The following is a 17,300-nucleotide window of genomic DNA, read 5'->3' on the forward strand; positions in this document are numbered from 1 at the left end:
AGAAAGCTAGTCAAAGAGTAAAATAGCGAATCTTCGTTCACAAAAAGGTATAATACAATGAGAGCAGTGCTAAGAAAAAACAAAAAATTGATAATATCATATTAGGCATGAGTTATGAGAAATTATGTAACAAAATATTGATGTATGGTAAATGACCACAGATCACATACTGGATGGCAGTAATTATATCTGTGCTGCCAATACCAAACAGGCATGTGAACACCAATATGTAACAATAAAGTATGTATTTATTTTTCATGTTAATATTTTTGTCAGTGCTTAAAGTAATGTAAATACTATAATATCAATAAAAGATCATAACGCATACATTCTTTGTATATTGTTCAACAGAAATAGATAAAATTCTCTGAAACATATGTGACTAATATGACAAGAAAAATTGTGTTTGCACAGGGGAAAAGCAAATTTCCTTAGTACATATTAGGAAGCAAACGAGGACAAGAATAGAGTTCCGACCACAAAATGATTGAGCTACATAGATGAAGAGATATCTGCTTAAGTTTATTCACACTACGTTTGTGATTTTGGGTGTCTGAAACCAATCATGTATCGTGTTTCTTTGGTTGTTTCCCTTTGTGTAGTTGACTGTTATCGTGATTTTGTATCTGTTGTTTCAGTTTGTCACTGCGAAGTACACTCAATTTGTAGCGGTTATCCCGTTAGCTTTAGTTTCCATTATTAAGAATTTGTGCGATTCGTCATTTGAGGTTTATATTTCGGCACCATGGAAATTGGTCATGTCATTGTCCGTGGTTTTGAAATCATATTTGTGCTGCATTTTGGGGCTAGTTATGACGTCATTTGTCAAAGTCAACAGATGATATCGAAGAGTCAGGCTATCGCTCCAGTAAACAGCCCTGACAATGACACTGGAGACGGACATTCTATAATGTCCGTCCACTAGTCCCGATTGCAGAATCCCTTGGAGGGAGGTACGCGGCTAGACCAGAGCCAGAGCAAACACTGGAAGTCCAGGCTCGCGGACTGGCCTACGCAGGCGTCCGCCCTGCACCGCTGTCTGCACTGCATTATCCTGCGTGCGACCCCACCTCTGCCTTTATACTGTGCGGCAGGTTTCACGGCCCCTCCCACTTGGGCACTTCTGGACAGTGCCCTGCAGGGCCTCGTGTATGACCACATACGGTCACTGCCAACACACTGCTGTGCCTCGCGACTCTCCACGTGAGCTCACATGATACCTCGGGGAATCTACGTAACATTTCTGGACGATGCCTAAACCGACCTGTGGCGTCGGAGTTCTTTCTGGAGAACATATTCGTTCTGGCTGCTGTTCTGCTGCCTTTCAGGCGCTGCATTTTTTAAATACACTACTGGCCATTAAAATTGCTACACCAAGAAGAAATGCAGATGATAAACGGATATTCATTGGGCAAATATATTATACTAGAACTGACATGTGATTACATTTTTACGCAATTTGGGTGCATAGATCCTGTTCTGAGACATCAAGGGATCACAAATTTAGTATTGGAGGGCAGCGTGGAGGGTAAAAATCGTAAAGGGAGACCAAGAGATGAATACACTAAGCAGATTCAGAAGGATGTACGCTGCAGTACGTACTGGGAGATGAAGAAGCTTGCACAGGATAGAGTAGCGTGGAGAGCTGCATCAAACCTGTCTCAGGACTGATGACCACAACAACAACAGATCCTGAGAAATCAGTGCCCAGAACAACCACCTCTGGCCGTAATAACGGCCTTGATACGCCTGGGCATTGAGTCAAACAGAGCTTGGATGGCGTGTACAGGTACAGCTGCCCATGCAACTTCAACACGGTATCACAGTTCATCAAGAATAGTGACTGTCGTATTGTGACGAGCCAGTTGCTCGGCCACCATTGACCAGAGGTTTTCAGTTGGTGAGAGATCTGGAGAATGTGCTGGCCAGGGCAGCAGTCGAACATTTTCTATATCCAGAAAGGCCCGCACGGGACCTGCAACATGCGGTCGTGCATTATCCTGCTGAAATGTAGGGTTTCGCAGGGATCGAATGAAGGGTAGAGCCACGCGTCGTAACACATCAGAAATGTAACGTCCACTGTTCATAGCGCCGTCAATGCGAACAAGAGGTGACCGAGACGTGTAACCAATGGCACCCCATGCCGTCACGCTGGGTGATACGCGAGAATGGCGATGACGAATAGACGCTTCCAATGTGCGTTCACCGCGATGTCGCCAAACACGGATGTGACCATCCTGATGCTGTAAACAGAACCTGGATTCATCCGGAAAAATAACATTCCGCCATTCGTGCACCCAGGTTCGTCGTTGAGTACATCACCGCAGGCCCTCCTGTCTGTGATACAGCGTCAAGGGTAACCGCACCAATGGTCTCCGAGCTGATAGTCCATGCTGCTGCAAACGTCGTCGAACTGTTCGTGGAGATGGTTGTTGTCTTGCAAACGTCCCCATCTGTTGACTCAGGGATCGAGACGTGGCTGCACGATCCGTTACAGCCATACGGATAAGATGCCTGTCATCTCGACTGATAGTGATACGAGGCCGTTGGGATCCAGCATGGCGTTCCATATTACCCTACTCTGCGAACAGTCTTTGGATCTCGACCAACGCGAGCAGCAATGTCGCGATACGATAAACCGCAATCGCGATAGGCTACAGTCCTACCTTTATCAAAGTCGGAAACGTGATGGTACGCATTTCTCCTCCTTACACGAGGCATCACAACAACGTTTCACCAGGCAACGCCGGCCAAGTGCTGTTTGTGTGTGAGAAATAGGTTGGAAACTTTCCTCATGTCAGCACGTTGTAGGTGTCGCCACCGGCGCCAACCACGTGTGAATTCTCTGAAAAGCTTATCATTTGCATATCACCGCCTCTTCTTCCTGTCTGTTAAATTTCGCGTCTGTAGCACGTCATCTTCGTGGTGTAGCAATTTTAATGGCCAGAAGTGTATGTGACATGGCTTATTCGCAAAAAGGAATGGAGAGAGCTGGAGTGTACACTGTGCGTTGCAGGGCACTCACCTGGTGTCCCGGAGCAGCTTAGTGTCGCTGGTGACCTTGGTGTCGCGTTCCGGCCGGTGGTGTGTGTGCGCCACCACATTGCTGCGTGGGTGGTGCGGACCCCGGATGTCGACGGCACCACACTGCACCACCAGCACCAACAGGACCAGCAGACAGCGCTGCGTGGCACGCCGATCCCACCTGCAACAGCCAGCACACCACCAAGTGACGCGCTGAGGAGTGTGTAGGGTTCAGGTTAGATCAGATCAGATTAGATTCTGTTTTCGTTCCATAGACGCAAAATAACGAGATGATTCTCGCGGGTGTGGAAAATGGTTCAAATGGCTCTGAGCACTATGGGACTCAACATCTTAGGTCATAAGTCCCCTAGAACTTAGAACTACTTAAACCTAACTAACTTAAGGACGTCACACACACCCACGCCCGAGGCAGGATTCGAACCTGCGACTGTAGCAGTCCCGCGGTTCCGGACTGCAGCGCCAGAACCGCTAGACCACCGCGGCCGGCGTGGGTGTATATCTATCTGACATCATTCTCAAGGCATATACAGACTTGCTAAGGCGCTTAAGGAATTCCGAACTTAATTTATTATCAAGTTGTAATCCGAGAAATTTAACACTGTCAACCTCTTCGATCTGCATGTCTTCATATGTTATAGTCATGGTGGAAGGAAATCTCTTACCGGTTCTGGAATGCATATAGTGGGTCTTCTCAAAGTTTAATGACACTGAATTAGCTTTAAACCACCTATTAATGTAAGTGAAAATTTGATTAACAGCTATTTCTTTACCTGTACTTGACTTAGTACTTATTGAAATGTTTGGATCATTTACAAACAAAATAAACTTAGCATCTGGCAATGTAACAGATGAGAGGTCATTAATGTGCACAAGAAGAAGCAATTGACTCAAGATGGAACATTGACGAAAACCACATGTAATTAATTCCCAGTTAGATGAAGACTGACTGCTTACTTCACAGGTATTTTACAACGACACCCTTTCAGTTTGGGGAGGGGAGGCTAGAAATGGTTTCTTGTCTGACTATAGACTCCTTAATACTGTCACAAAAGAGTTTTCAGGAGAGCTTACGAACATTACGCAATTTTTTTTTAAAAAAAGCAGGTCGGTGCGATGGTTATGAGCTACAATTGTATCTTCTACAAACTTTGGTAGCAGTTTCTTGTTCGGAAAATCCTTTCCCTCTAATTGGGATACGTTATTATTGGAAGCGTGGGCATTGTTTTCTGGTATCGAGCGAGATCTCGGAATGGCTGCAATGTATGATGTATGTCAAACTGGCTCTATGCTATGAGTGACAAACAGAGGTTGGACAAAAATGTGGAAACATGACGATAAATGCATGCTTGAGCATACACTACGACACGTAAACTGACTGTCGCAATTTTCGTAACCTAGACGGCCTGAATGAAAAGAACTTGTCCCATTAAGGGGGTGAGGCAAATATCGACACGCCATCCGGATTTCATCATTTTATTCTGCCCAGTATCATACAGTGAGAAGGCATGGTCTAGGACCGTACGTACAGGGAACCACTGATTTGAATGGATACTGGGAGAAGGTGGTAGAAATCGCAACAAAAATAAAAGATTTAGAAAGCAGCACGAAATATATTCTGAAAGTAGTGCAGAACAGCGTACTCTTAACTGAGGACAGCCTCCACTGACATAGACACTTTCATAAAAGGACATACAGAAATAGCATTCACCCGTAGCTACATAAATTTCACTGTTATAACTTCAGAGAGTGAATACTGAACCATGAGAAAAAAAATGTTCAAATGTGTGTGAAATTTTATGGGACTTATTGCTAAAGTCATTAGTCCCTAAGCTTACGCACTACTTAACGTAAATTATCCTAAGGACAAACACACACATCCGTGCCCGAGGGAGGACTCGAAACTCCGCCGGGACCAGCCGCACAGTCCATGACTGCAGCGCCTGAGACCGCTCGGCTAATCCTGCGCGGCGAACCATGAGAACTGGCTTTCGGCAACAGAAGAGTGGGGGCAGAATTCGGTGAACCTTACTGCGTGGCTCGCGTTGTTGCTGCCCCGTAGTATAGCGAAATACTCGCCATCGCCAAACGAGGAAACGGCAATCGAATCCGAGCATCATTATTGGACTGTGCCCGAAGTCGCGAAGCGTTAAACTCTGTCGTCGTGTGGCTGTCGACAATAGACGGACGCGGAAGAGTCGGCAGCTACTGGACCTTCCAAGAAGACGTTCCAGAATGGCGTGAATGGAAATGAGCGTTTCTCATCATTACCGGGAGGTTCCTTACGGGGCAGGTCCGGCCGTCTTGGTGCAGGTCTCATTACATTCGACGGCGCATTGGCCGACCTGGGCGCCGGATGGGGATGAAATGATAATGAAGACAACACAACACCCAGTCCCAGAGCAGAAAATATCCCCGACCAAGGCGAGAAGCGAACCCGGGACCCTGAGTACGGCAGTCCGTCACGCTCACCATTCAGCTATCTTTTTTTTTAAATCTCATTTTGTTCGTTTTCGTTCGTTGTATCTGCTCTGGGCGGACGTCGAAGGCACCCGTTTCAGTTCGTTGTTCATCCATAAACTCAGTTTCTTTTATTACAGAGGGTCGCTAGCCCTCTGACCGAACACGCGGAGCTACCGTGCCGGCACTATCGGAGCGGACCGTGTGGGGCGGCTGGTTGGAATTAATTGCTGTTAATACGAGTAATAAAATGTAATGTAACTGCAGAAAAGATGCATTTCCCGGCCGATGCACCATATGTGGGGCGGCTGGTTGGAATTAATTGTTATATAAATGTTTTGTTTGTTTTTCCCGGCCGATGCACCATTTGTGGGGCGGCGGGTGGAATTAATTGTTATATAACTGTTCCTATTATTTATGCTGTCTTTTGCCGTTCTCAACACAGGCTCTCTAACTACAATATTGGCAACCAGAAAGTGATTAGCAAAACGTGAAACCTGTAATTAGAATTTCTAGTGCCCACTTCATCTGAGAAATACACTTATAGCTACAGCTTATAGCTCTGAGGAATTATGAGATTGGGATTCATAATCAAAAACGATCCTGTAGAAACGTTCGCTATATTCTGAAAGTCACAGATCAAAAAAAGGAATCCACACAATCCAACTACCAGAGCAGTTCAGAGTCTAATGCGCTGATGCAACTGTAACTGTCCAAATTAAATGTTTAAGTGAATGCTCGCCATAATTTGATGATAATGTTCATCAAACGCCACGCTGAATAATGGTAGAATGTTTGTCCCGCGGCGGCACGTACAAATACGACATACGCAAACTGAAGATAAGTCATCCCAGAATTAACACTTCACTCGAACATGATTTCATGGTTACACGTATCCCGAGTAATTTAATACGGCATCCGAGGCTGTTTATAGCAATGACACCGACGCGACGCGACTCCCGACACACATGGTGTGCTATTCAGCGTCTGGAGAGAACTGGGGCCTTTTTCTCTCGCGCAGCGTTCTTATATATAAAGCCGCGATGCGGACGGCTAAGGGAACGCCAGATCAGATCGGCTCTCCCAACTAGCCGCTTGGCTAGTAATGCACCACTTTAAGTTATTGAATAAATCATCGCTTCCTTTGCTGATGGCCGATGAAGCTCTCAATTTAAATGTGCATTCAGCACACAGGTAAGTAATCATAATAAAAGTCTGACGTGGCTAAGTCAATTATTTTGGGCGAGAGAATTAATTTAATTACACTACACGCAGTAGACGAGCTCTGAACTTGCTCTTTGGAGATACGCTATCGCTATAGTTTTATAGTTATTCAATTGAAACTTCTCACATCTTCATGATTATAGCGGATCTCCATTCTACTTAAATTTAAACATCCTCGTCTTATTTATTAGCCTACTTAATCTATCTTGCTTCCCTAATTTTTAAGACAAAAACCAGAAAATATTGAATTTCAACTAAAATCTTAATTTGTGAGATCCAGAAGACTGTTTCTACTAAATTATTATGAACAAGGAATCTAAATATAAATTTTTAAGTATCTAGCTCTTTTCTGTTGCGCCAATGATTTTTACAGAAAAACGTCCAAATTTTGAAAATGGTTAAAGTTATTGAACTGACATTCAACACATATTGATTTAGTATTACTCCTGACATGCCAGAAACGTTTCAGGTTGTTTACTTGATTTTAAAAGTATTGCGCAACATTTATGACGTCAGAGCTAGTTACAGCGGACTAGGCTGACACACAATGGAAAGACTGATGAGAATTTTATACGGCGTGAGTAGGCTGCTTCCCTACAACCGGAATGGGGTAGGTTTGTTAGCTGGTAGGCACCTGACTCTAGTGTCTCTACGACTGAAAAAAACAGTTCCGGTGCCAACTCGCCGGATAGTCAAGCGGCTAGCTGTCATCTGCTGGGTCATGGACCTAGCCGCTTCCTTTTTTCCCCAAAAGTTTCCTAACCTGGTGCAGCTTCGGCCTCTGGGACGGCAGGATGTTCTGTGTTCGTGCACGCTTCAAGACGAACAAGGCGCTCCATGTAAACTTGAATCCTCCAACGGCCGTGACTATTTTGAACAATTATCTAATTCCTGTCGAAATGATGGCAGACGAGGTCTGTGTACAGATTTCGATTTGTCTGTACGTACGGAATTATTATTATAATCTTTCTTTCATTTCTTTATTTATTTAGATGCTTTAATTCGCGGTTGAATCTCTAGGTACTTCGAAATAAAATTGATAAACAAAATATGAACAGGGGAACCCTTTTTTTTCTCGCCAGATGGTTCTGTCTCTGTCACCTGACATCATGTTCGTTACTTACTCCCGACTCATTATTTGTTTCCAGCCTTGCGCAGCCGCCCACGCGCTCACTGCACTCAGCGTTTTTCGTTGGGGCAGGATCTTCTCATGAAATTTAGATCGACAGCTTTCTCCCCAGTGTGGGAAAATATTTTGTTGGCGCCCACCTACATAGGGAGAAATGGTCATCGTAACAAAATAACAGAAATCATAGCGTGCTGTTCGAGAGTGGAACGGTAGAGAAATAACTAGAAGGAACAATGAACCCTCGGGGTGGCCGAGCGGTTCTAGGCGCTACAGTCTGGAACCGCGCGACCGGTACGGTCGCAGGTTCGAATCCTGCCTCGGGCATGAATGTGTGTGATGTCCTTAACTTAGTTAGGTTTAATTAGTTCTAAGTTCTAGGGGACTGATGACCTCAGAAGTTAAGTCCCATAGTGCATAGTGCTCAGAGCCAATGAACACTCTGCCATGCACTAAACTGTGGATTGCAGAGTAATCGTGTAGATCTATATGTAGATGTTGAGTGGCTACCGGCTTATTTGGCCAATCAGGGACGAGACCTTTCACGTACTTTGACAGAGGCACAGGAATCAGGAGTCCGTAGATAGGTCTTGACACCGTAGGTGACGCAGTACGTCAAAAGTCTCGTCCCTGATTGGCCAAATAAGCCGGTAGCCACTCAGCAACATTTTCGTTAAGACTTAGTAAGAGTGGTTTCTCGAGAGATGTGAGTTATGGGTGAAAGCTTATGGTGTAGATGACGTCTGCAGAAAATTGAGACTTTTAGTGAGGGGTGAGACTTTCGTTCGGAGGGTATAAATTCTGTGCGACGTTGTGTGCAGTCATAACCACGAACTTTCAGAGTCCAAAAGTGATTATGATCGTCATCACCCACCTTTCAGGGATTGGGCTATTGCCGTTCCCAACTCGTCAAAGAAACCATTCTTATCTTTTCCGAGGTCTTTCAGTACTTCTTTTCCCCTCAGGTTTGTAGTTCAGGATCTTCTGTGAATTCTATGAGCGGGCATTCATTTTGAAAATATTTAATTGTGCTCCAATACCTTCACGAGTAATCAACTGATGTTGTGCACAGTATTTGAGCGAGTATTGAAAACTATGAAACACTGCGTGTTTTGCCGGCCGGAGTGGCCGTGCGGTTCTAGGCGCTACAGTCTGGAACCGCGCGACCGCTACGGTCGCAGGTTCGAATCCTGCCTCGGGCATGGATGTGTGTGATGTCCTTAGGTTAGATAGGTTTCAGTAGTTCTAAGTTCTATGGGACTGATGACCTCAGCAGTTAAGTGCCATAGTGCTCAGAGCCATTTGAGCCACTGCGTATTTTTGACAAACATTTGATTCACTGAAGAGAAATGCTGTTGTTTCAGAACAGACCTGAGATGAAACCTTAAACTGCCTATTAGAGACAGGGTGTGTGCTGTAACTGATAAAAGATTGGTGAAAAAATGTTTATTTTCGATCCTTCATTTCCATAACACTAGGCAGACGAGTGAACACGAAGAGACAATACAAAACAGGTGTTTCAATGCAAGAACTTTTCTTCAAGTAGTAGTTGCACACATATCTGGTAAAGTAAAGTGATTTCAACAGAATAGGAGACCTGTGCACATTTTGACACTTGTGATTTATATACACTGAAGCGCCAAAGAAACTGGTGTAGGGACTTGTACTCAAAAAACCTAGGTATGTAAAGAGATAGAATACGGCGCTGCGGTCGGGAACGCCTATGCAAGACAAAATATGTCTGGTGCAGTTGTTAGATCGGTTAATGGCAGGTTATCAAGATTTGAGTGCGTTTGAACGGCGCACGAGCGATGGGACACAGCATCTCAGAGGTAGCGATGAAGTGGAGATTTTCCCGTTTGACCGTTTCACGAGTGTACCGTGAATAAAAATTGGTTCAAATGGCTCTGGGTACTATGGCACTTGACATCGTAGGACATCAGTCTCCTAGAACTTAGAACTACTTAAACCTAACTAACATAAGGACATCACACACATCCATGCCCGAGGCAGGATTCGAACCTGGGACCGTTGCGGTCGCGCGGTTCCGGACTGAAGCGCCTAGAACCGCTCGGCTACACTGGCCGGCTACCGTGAATATCAGGAATCCGGTAAAACATCAAAACTCTTACAGTGCTGCGGCCGGAAAAAGATCCTGCAAGAACGGGGCCAACGACGACTGAAGAGAAATTGCTGCAGATTTCATCGCTGGGCCATCAAAAGGTGTCAGTGTGTGAACAATTCAACAAGGACTTTCGTAGCCGAGGGCCCACTCGTGTACCCCTAATGACAGCACGACACATAGCTGTACACCTCGCCTGCGCCCGTCATCACCGACACTAGACTGTTGATGACTGGAAACATGTTGATTGATCGGACGAGTATCATTTAAATTGTATCGAGCGGATGGACGTATACGGGTATGGAGACAAACTCATGAATCCATGGACCCTGCATGTAAGCAGTGAACTGTTCAAGCTGTTGGAGGCTCTGTAATGGTGTGGGGCGTGTGCAGTTAGAGTGATATGGGACCCTTGATAAGTGCAGGTACGTCTCTGACAGGTAACACGTATGTAAGCATCCTGTCTGATCACCTGCATCCATTCACGTCGATTGTGCATTTCAACGGACTTGGGCAGTTCCAGCAGGACATTGCGACACCCCACACGACAAGAATTGCTACAGAGTGGCTCCAGGAACACTCTTCTGAGTTTATACACTTCCGCTGGTCACCAGACTCCCCAGACATGAACATTATTGAGCATACCTGCTGTTCAGGAGAGATCTCCAGCCTCCCGTACTTTTACGGATTTGTGAACTGCCTTGCGGGATTAATGGCGCCAGTTCCCTCCAGCACTACGTCAGACAATAGTCGAGTCCATACCACGTCGTGTTGCGGTACTTCTGCGTGTTCTCGCGGGCCCTACACGTTATTAGGCAGGTGTACAAGTTTGTTTGGCTCTTCAGTGTGTATACACACTCCTGGAAATTGAAATAAGAACACCGTGAATTCATTGTCCCAGGAAGGGGAAACTTTATTGACACATTCCTGGGGTCAGATACATCACATGATCACACTGACAGAACCACAGGCACATAGACACAGGCAACAGAGCATGCACAATGTCGGCACTAGTACAGTGTATATCCACCTTTCGCAGCAATGCAGGCTGCTATTCTCCCATGGAGACGATCGTAGAGATGCTGGATGTAGTCCTGTGGAACGGCTTGCCATGCCATTTCCACCTGGCGCCTCAGTTGGACCAGCGTTCGTGCTGGACGTGCAGACCGCGTGAGACGACGCTTCATCCAGTCCCAAACATGCTCAATGAGGGACAGATCCGGAGATCTTGCTGGCCAGGGTAGTTGACTTACACTTTCTAGAGCACGTTGGGTGGCACGGGATACATGCGGACGTGCATTGTCCTGTTGGAACAGCAAGTTCCCTTGCCGGTCTAGGAATGGTAGAACGATGGGTTCGATGACGGTTTGGATGTACCGTGCACTATTCAGTGTCCCCTCGACGATCACCAGTGGTGTACGGCCAGTGTAGGAGATCGCTCCCCACACCATGATGCCGGGTGTTGGCCCTGTGTGCCTCGGTCGTATGCAGTCCTGATTGTGGCGCTCACCTGCACGGCGCCAAACACGCATACGACCATCATTGGCACCAAGGCAGAAGCGACTCTCATCGCTGAAGACGACACGTCTCCATTCGTCCCTCCATTCACGCCTGTCGCGACACCACTGGAGGCGGGCTGCACGATGTTGGGGCGTGAGCGGAAGACGGCCTAACGGTGTGCGGGACCGTAGCCCAGCTTCATGGAGACGGTTGCGAATGGTCCTCGCCGATACCCCAGGAGCAACAGTGTCCCTAATTTGCTGGGAAGTGGCGGTGCGGTCCCCTACGGCACTGCGTAGGATCCTACGGTCTTGGCGTGCATCCGTGCGTCGCTGCGGTCCGGTCCCAGGTCGACGGGCACGTGCACCTTCCTCCGACCACTGGCGACAACATCGATGTACTGTGGAGACCTCACGCCCCACGTGTTGAGCAATTCGGCGGTACGTCCACCCGGCCTCCCGCATGCCCACTATACGCCCTCGCTCAAAGTCCGTCAACTGCACATACGGTTCACGTCCACGCTGTCGCGGCATGCTACCAGTGTTAAAGACTGCGATGGAGCTCCGTATGCCACGGCAAACTGGCTGACACTGACGGCGGCGGTGCACAAATGCTGCGCAGCTAGCGCCATTCGACGGCCAACACCGCGGTTCCTGGTGTGTCCGCTGTGCCGTGCGTGTGATCATTGCTTGTACAGCCCTCTCGCAGTGTCCGGAGCAAGTATGGTGGGTCTGACACACCGGTGTCAATGTGTTCTTTTTTCCATTTCCAGGAGTGTACTTCGGCGCAGGGCAGGCTATTAATAAACTCACCAAAGTGAATACTTTCTATGTTTGCCGGAAGGCAAACAAGAACGCGACGTAGCATAATATTTTCCAGTATGGGATAAACCCAACTGGGCAACAGCTACTGGGTCGTCATCTCACACTGGGTACGTGGCTGCGCACACGAAGCGACAGAGAACTGCGTTTCCTGCTTCCCACTGCCTGTTCAGGGCACGTTCTTGTTTGGGATCGTTGCCTTTTCGGGCCTGTGATCGGCTAGCGTTCAAGCATAGAGACTGCGGACGTCCTGACAGGACGGGATGGCTAGACAATCTGTACGCGACGTGAACGTCCAGGGAGAAATACGTACAGCGGTTGGACAAAAATATGAAAACACGACAATCACAATACCACTCTTAACACGGTGTAGGAGAGCCGTTGACATTCAAAACAGCGTCCAGTCGTTTCGGAATGGATGAATTCAGTTCCTGTACGGATTTCAAGTGAAATTTGTTCCATCACTAGCTGATGGTATTGCCGGGTATTCGTTCTGACAGTTTTTTATTAGGATTGAAAAAATTAACAGTGTTCGTAATGAAGTATCAAAAAAACTTCGTTTCTATATATTCGTGGAAACACACTTCAAATTATGAAGAGTCGTACGAAGACAAAGGTATAATGTACAAGCGTATGAGTACAGTATCCGAATTAAGAAACTTGCTCCCGGGCAGTTTGTGTAAGCTGGACACAGCTGATCCGCGAGATTTAGTAAACGTGTCTGCGGCAACGCCTGTTCGTAGCTCTACAGACAGCTATTCTTTTTTCTTCGTACATCCATAGTTGAAATGGACAGTGGGACGTCAGCTGGTATAAATCAATATTAAAAATGAAGAAATTCCTCCAGCTGTATTTAAGGTGTCGATTTTATTTTGGCAACTAGTTTCAAAGTTGTAACAACGTCATCTTCAGGCCCATACACTTGTTGACGTCAACTGCGTGCGGCTCATACTTCGTGGTAAGATACGGTCGTGCTCCGTGACATTCAGTGGCATATGTGGGTACTGTTGCGAATAAATGTAGCAGAAAAGGAGAGAGAAATTTAAATGTGAAGCATCATACATCAGGTTTTCGCGCATGTCATTGTTTATGATGTCTTATCTGCTGATCTATGTACCACAAAATGATATAAATTTGTACGTACATTCAGCGCTATATGCATATACTGTCTGCAAAATGTGATGAGAATATAACTAGTAGGAAAGAAGTAATACGTTTAAATATCATGCATGACGAGGCAGTTTTTCACGCACTCATAGTTTATGACGTCATAACTCCTGATGTATGTTGTGTAGGTGGCTCTAACCCGCACAGCGATTATTTCTAGGGGACTGATGAAATCAGAAGTTAAGTCCCATAGAGCTCAGAGCCATTTGAACCATTTGGTTATTTTCAGACACTAAGTGATACAAGTACCAAATTTGGTTGAAATCAGTTCAGCGGTTTAGGAGGAGGTGTGGAGCCTATACACATATACAAACATAAATACAACCCTTTTATAATACACTCCTGGAAATTGAAATAAGAACACCGTGAATTCATTGTCCCAGGAAGGGGAAACTTTATTGACACATTCCTGGGGGCAGATACATCACATGATCACACTGACAGAACCACAGGCACATAGACACAGGCAACAGAGCATGCACAATGTCGGCACTAGTACAGTGTATATCCACCTTTCGCAGCAATGCAGGCTGCTATTCTCCCATGGAGACGATCGTAGAGATGCTGGATGTAGTCCTGTGGAACGGCTTGCCATGCCATTTCCACCTGGCGCCTCAGTTGGACCAGCGTTCGTGCTGGACGTGCAGACCGCGTGAGACGACGCTTCATCCAGTCCCAAACATGCTCAATGGGGGACAGATCCGGAGATCTTGCTGGCCAGGGTAGTTGACTTACACCTTCTAGAGCACGTTGGGTGGCACGGGATACATGCGGACGTACATTGTCCTGTTGGAACAGCAAGTTCCCTTGCCGGTCTAGGAATGGTAGAACGATGGGTTCGATGACGGTTTGGATGTACCGTGCACTATTCAGTGTCCCCTCGACGATCACCAGTGGTGTACGGCCAGTGTAGGAGATCGCTCCCCACACCATGATGCCGGGTGTTGGCCGTGTGCCTCGGTCGTATGCAGTCCTGATTGTGGCGCTCACCTGCACGGCGCCAAACACGCATACGACCATCATTGGCACCAAGGCAGAAGCGACTCTCATCGCTGAAGACGACACGTCTCCATTCGTCCCTCCATTCACGCCTGTCGCGACACCACTGGAGGCGGGCTGCACGATGTTGGGGCGTGAGCGGAAGACGGCCTAACGGTGTGCGGGACCGTATCCCAGCTTCATGGAGACGGTTGCGAATGGTCCTCGCCGATACCCCAGGAGCAACAGTGTCCCTAATTTGCCGGGAAGTGGCGGTGCGGTCCCCTACGGCACTGCGTAGGATCCTACGGTCTTGGCGTGCATCCGTGCGTCGCTGCGGTCCGGTCCCAGGTCGACGGGCACGTGCACCTTCCGCCGACCACTGGCGACAACATCGATGTACTGTGGAGACCTCACGCCCCACGTGTTGAGCAATTCGGCGGTACGTCCACCCGGCCTCCCGCATGCCCACTATACGCCCTCGCTCAAAGTCCGTCAACTGCACATACGGTTCACGTCCACGCTGTCGCGGCATGCTACCAGTGTTAAAGACTGCGATGGAGCTCCGTATGCCACGGCAAACTGGCTGACACTGACGGCGGCGGTGCACAAATGCTGCGCAGCTAGCGCCATTCGACGGCCAACACCGCGGTTCCTGGTGTGTCCGCTGTGCCGTGCGTGTGATCATTGCTTGTACAGCCCTCTCGCAGTGTCCGGAGCAAGTATGGTGGGTCTGACACACCGGTGTCAATGTGTTCTTTTTTCCATTTCCAGGAGTGTATGTCTGGAGTCGAACAAAATATTGTCAAGTTCAGGTAACAATGATGGAGGTGGATAAGAAGCCAGGCGGTCTTCTCTCGAGAGTACAGAGCAAAGTGTGGTGTTGTCCGCAGAATGACGTCTCATGCAAAAGTTGGTACCTCACGACAGCAGCGTAACTGAACACAGTCGCTGCCAGAAGCAGCATCAAATCGGAGACGTCGGCATTAAAATGTCTCCAAGCGTTTTCCAACACGACAGCACCCAGAAATCAATTAATGTCCGGGCACAGTGCCGCTCAGGCCATTCTCTACGTAATCAGCTACCAATTGTAATCACCGCTTACCACGATAGTATCGTCTTGGCAAAAATCCGGCTGCGTGCTAACAGTACATGCTTACAATTTTATATCAAATAATGGTCAATTCTACTTTGATGCGAACTACGATACTGCAACAAAGTGCTAAATTATGTAAGCGTGAGCGACACTATCAAATACAGTCATCGGCGAGGACAATATTTGTTTTCAAAATTAAGTGTTTATGTTTCTGAGCCGCGACGTCCCGCGGTGCTGTTGGCAGGACAGTGTCTCTGTCGATGTTACGCGTTTTGCAGCGCCCTGATTGGCTCGCTACGGTCGCAGGTTCGAATCCCGCCTCGGGCATGGATGTGTGTGATGTCCTTAGGTTAGTTAGGTTTAAGTAGTTCTAAGTTCTTAACTTAACTTCAGGATTGATGGTCACGAAGTCAATGAAGTTAAGGAATTCTGCTACCTAGGCAGTAAAATAACCAATGACGGACGGAGCAAGGAGGACATCAAAAGCAGACTCGCTATGGCAAAAAAGGCATTTCTGGCCAAGAGAAGTCTACTAATATCAAATACCGGCCTTAATTTGAGGAAGAAATTTCTGAGGATGTACGTCTGGAGTACAGCATTGTATGGTAGTGAAACATGGACTGTGGGAAAACCGGAACAGAAGAGGATCGAAGCATTTGAGATGTGGTGCTATAGACGAATGTTGAAAATTAGGTGGACTGATAAGGTAAGGAACGAGGAGGTTCTACGCAGAATCGGAGAGGAAAGGAATATGTGGAAAACACTGATAAGGAGAAGGGACAGGATGATAGGACATTTGCTATGAGGGAATGACTTCCATGGTACTAGAGGGAGCTGTAGAGGGCAAAACTGTAGAGGAAGACAGATATTGGAATACGTCAAGCAAATAATTGAGGGCGTAGGTTGCAAGTGCTACTCTGAGATGAAGAGGTTAGCACAGGAAAGGAATTCGTGGCGGGCCGCATCAAACCAGTCAGTAGACTGATGACCAAAACAAAAAAAGTTCTAGGTGACTGATGACCTCAGAAGTTAAGTCCCATAGTGCTCAGAGCCATTTGAACCATTTTGAACCCAACGGACCGACCGGCCGCCGTGTCATCCTTAGCCCACAGGCGTCACTGGATGCGGATATGGAGGGGCATGCGGTCAGCACAACACTCTGCCGGCCGAATGTCAGTTTCCGAGACCTGAGCCGCTACTTCCCAGTCACGTAGCGCCTCAGTTTGCCTCGCAAGGGCTGAGTGCACCCCTCTGGCCAAAGCGCTCGGCGGAACGGATGGTCACCCATCCAAGTGCTGGCCCAGCCCGACAGCGCTTAACTTCGGTGATGTAACTGGAACCGGTTTTACCACTGCTGCAAGGCCGTTGCCTCCTGATTGGCTATCGCCCTCTATTTAGGACCACCGCGGCTCGCGAGAGGAGACTCTCTCGGAGCAAAAAAACGGTTCAAATGGCTGTGAGCACTATGGGACTTAACATCTTAGGTCATCAGTCCCCTAGAACTTAGAACTACTTAAACCTACCTAACCTAAGGACATCACACACATCCATGCCCGAGGGAGGATTCAAACCTGCGACCGCAGCGGTCTCCCGGCTCCAGACTGTAGCGCCTAGAATCGCACGGCCACCATGGCCGGCTCTCGGAGCAGTGACGGAGACTCGGGCGGCGGCAGTGACAGAGAGAGGCAAGGCAGCGCACGCAACATCGCGGGTAGTCAGTCGGCGTTTGGTGTACTGAAAGGACGCACGGTTTTGACATTCCAG

The 17,300-nt window shown here is 47.5% G+C and overlaps 1 protein-coding gene across 1 annotated transcript in view; it reads right to left on the reverse strand.

Annotated features, from left to right (window-relative positions):
- LOC126106483 (multiple coagulation factor deficiency protein 2 homolog) overlaps positions 1–17,300 on the reverse strand; it is a 272,324-nt gene that overhangs the window by 82,493 nt on the left and 172,531 nt on the right. The window contains exon 2 of the mRNA XM_049912784.1: positions 3,026–3,205. Coding sequence (XP_049768741.1) covers positions 3,026–3,205 — 180 coding nt within the window. The remainder of the gene's footprint in view (positions 1–3,025; positions 3,206–17,300) is intronic.

Source organism: Schistocerca cancellata, chromosome 10, assembly GCF_023864275.1.
Source record: "Schistocerca cancellata isolate TAMUIC-IGC-003103 chromosome 10, iqSchCanc2.1, whole genome shotgun sequence".
Classification (NCBI taxonomy): Eukaryota; Metazoa; Arthropoda; class Insecta; order Orthoptera; family Acrididae; genus Schistocerca; species Schistocerca cancellata.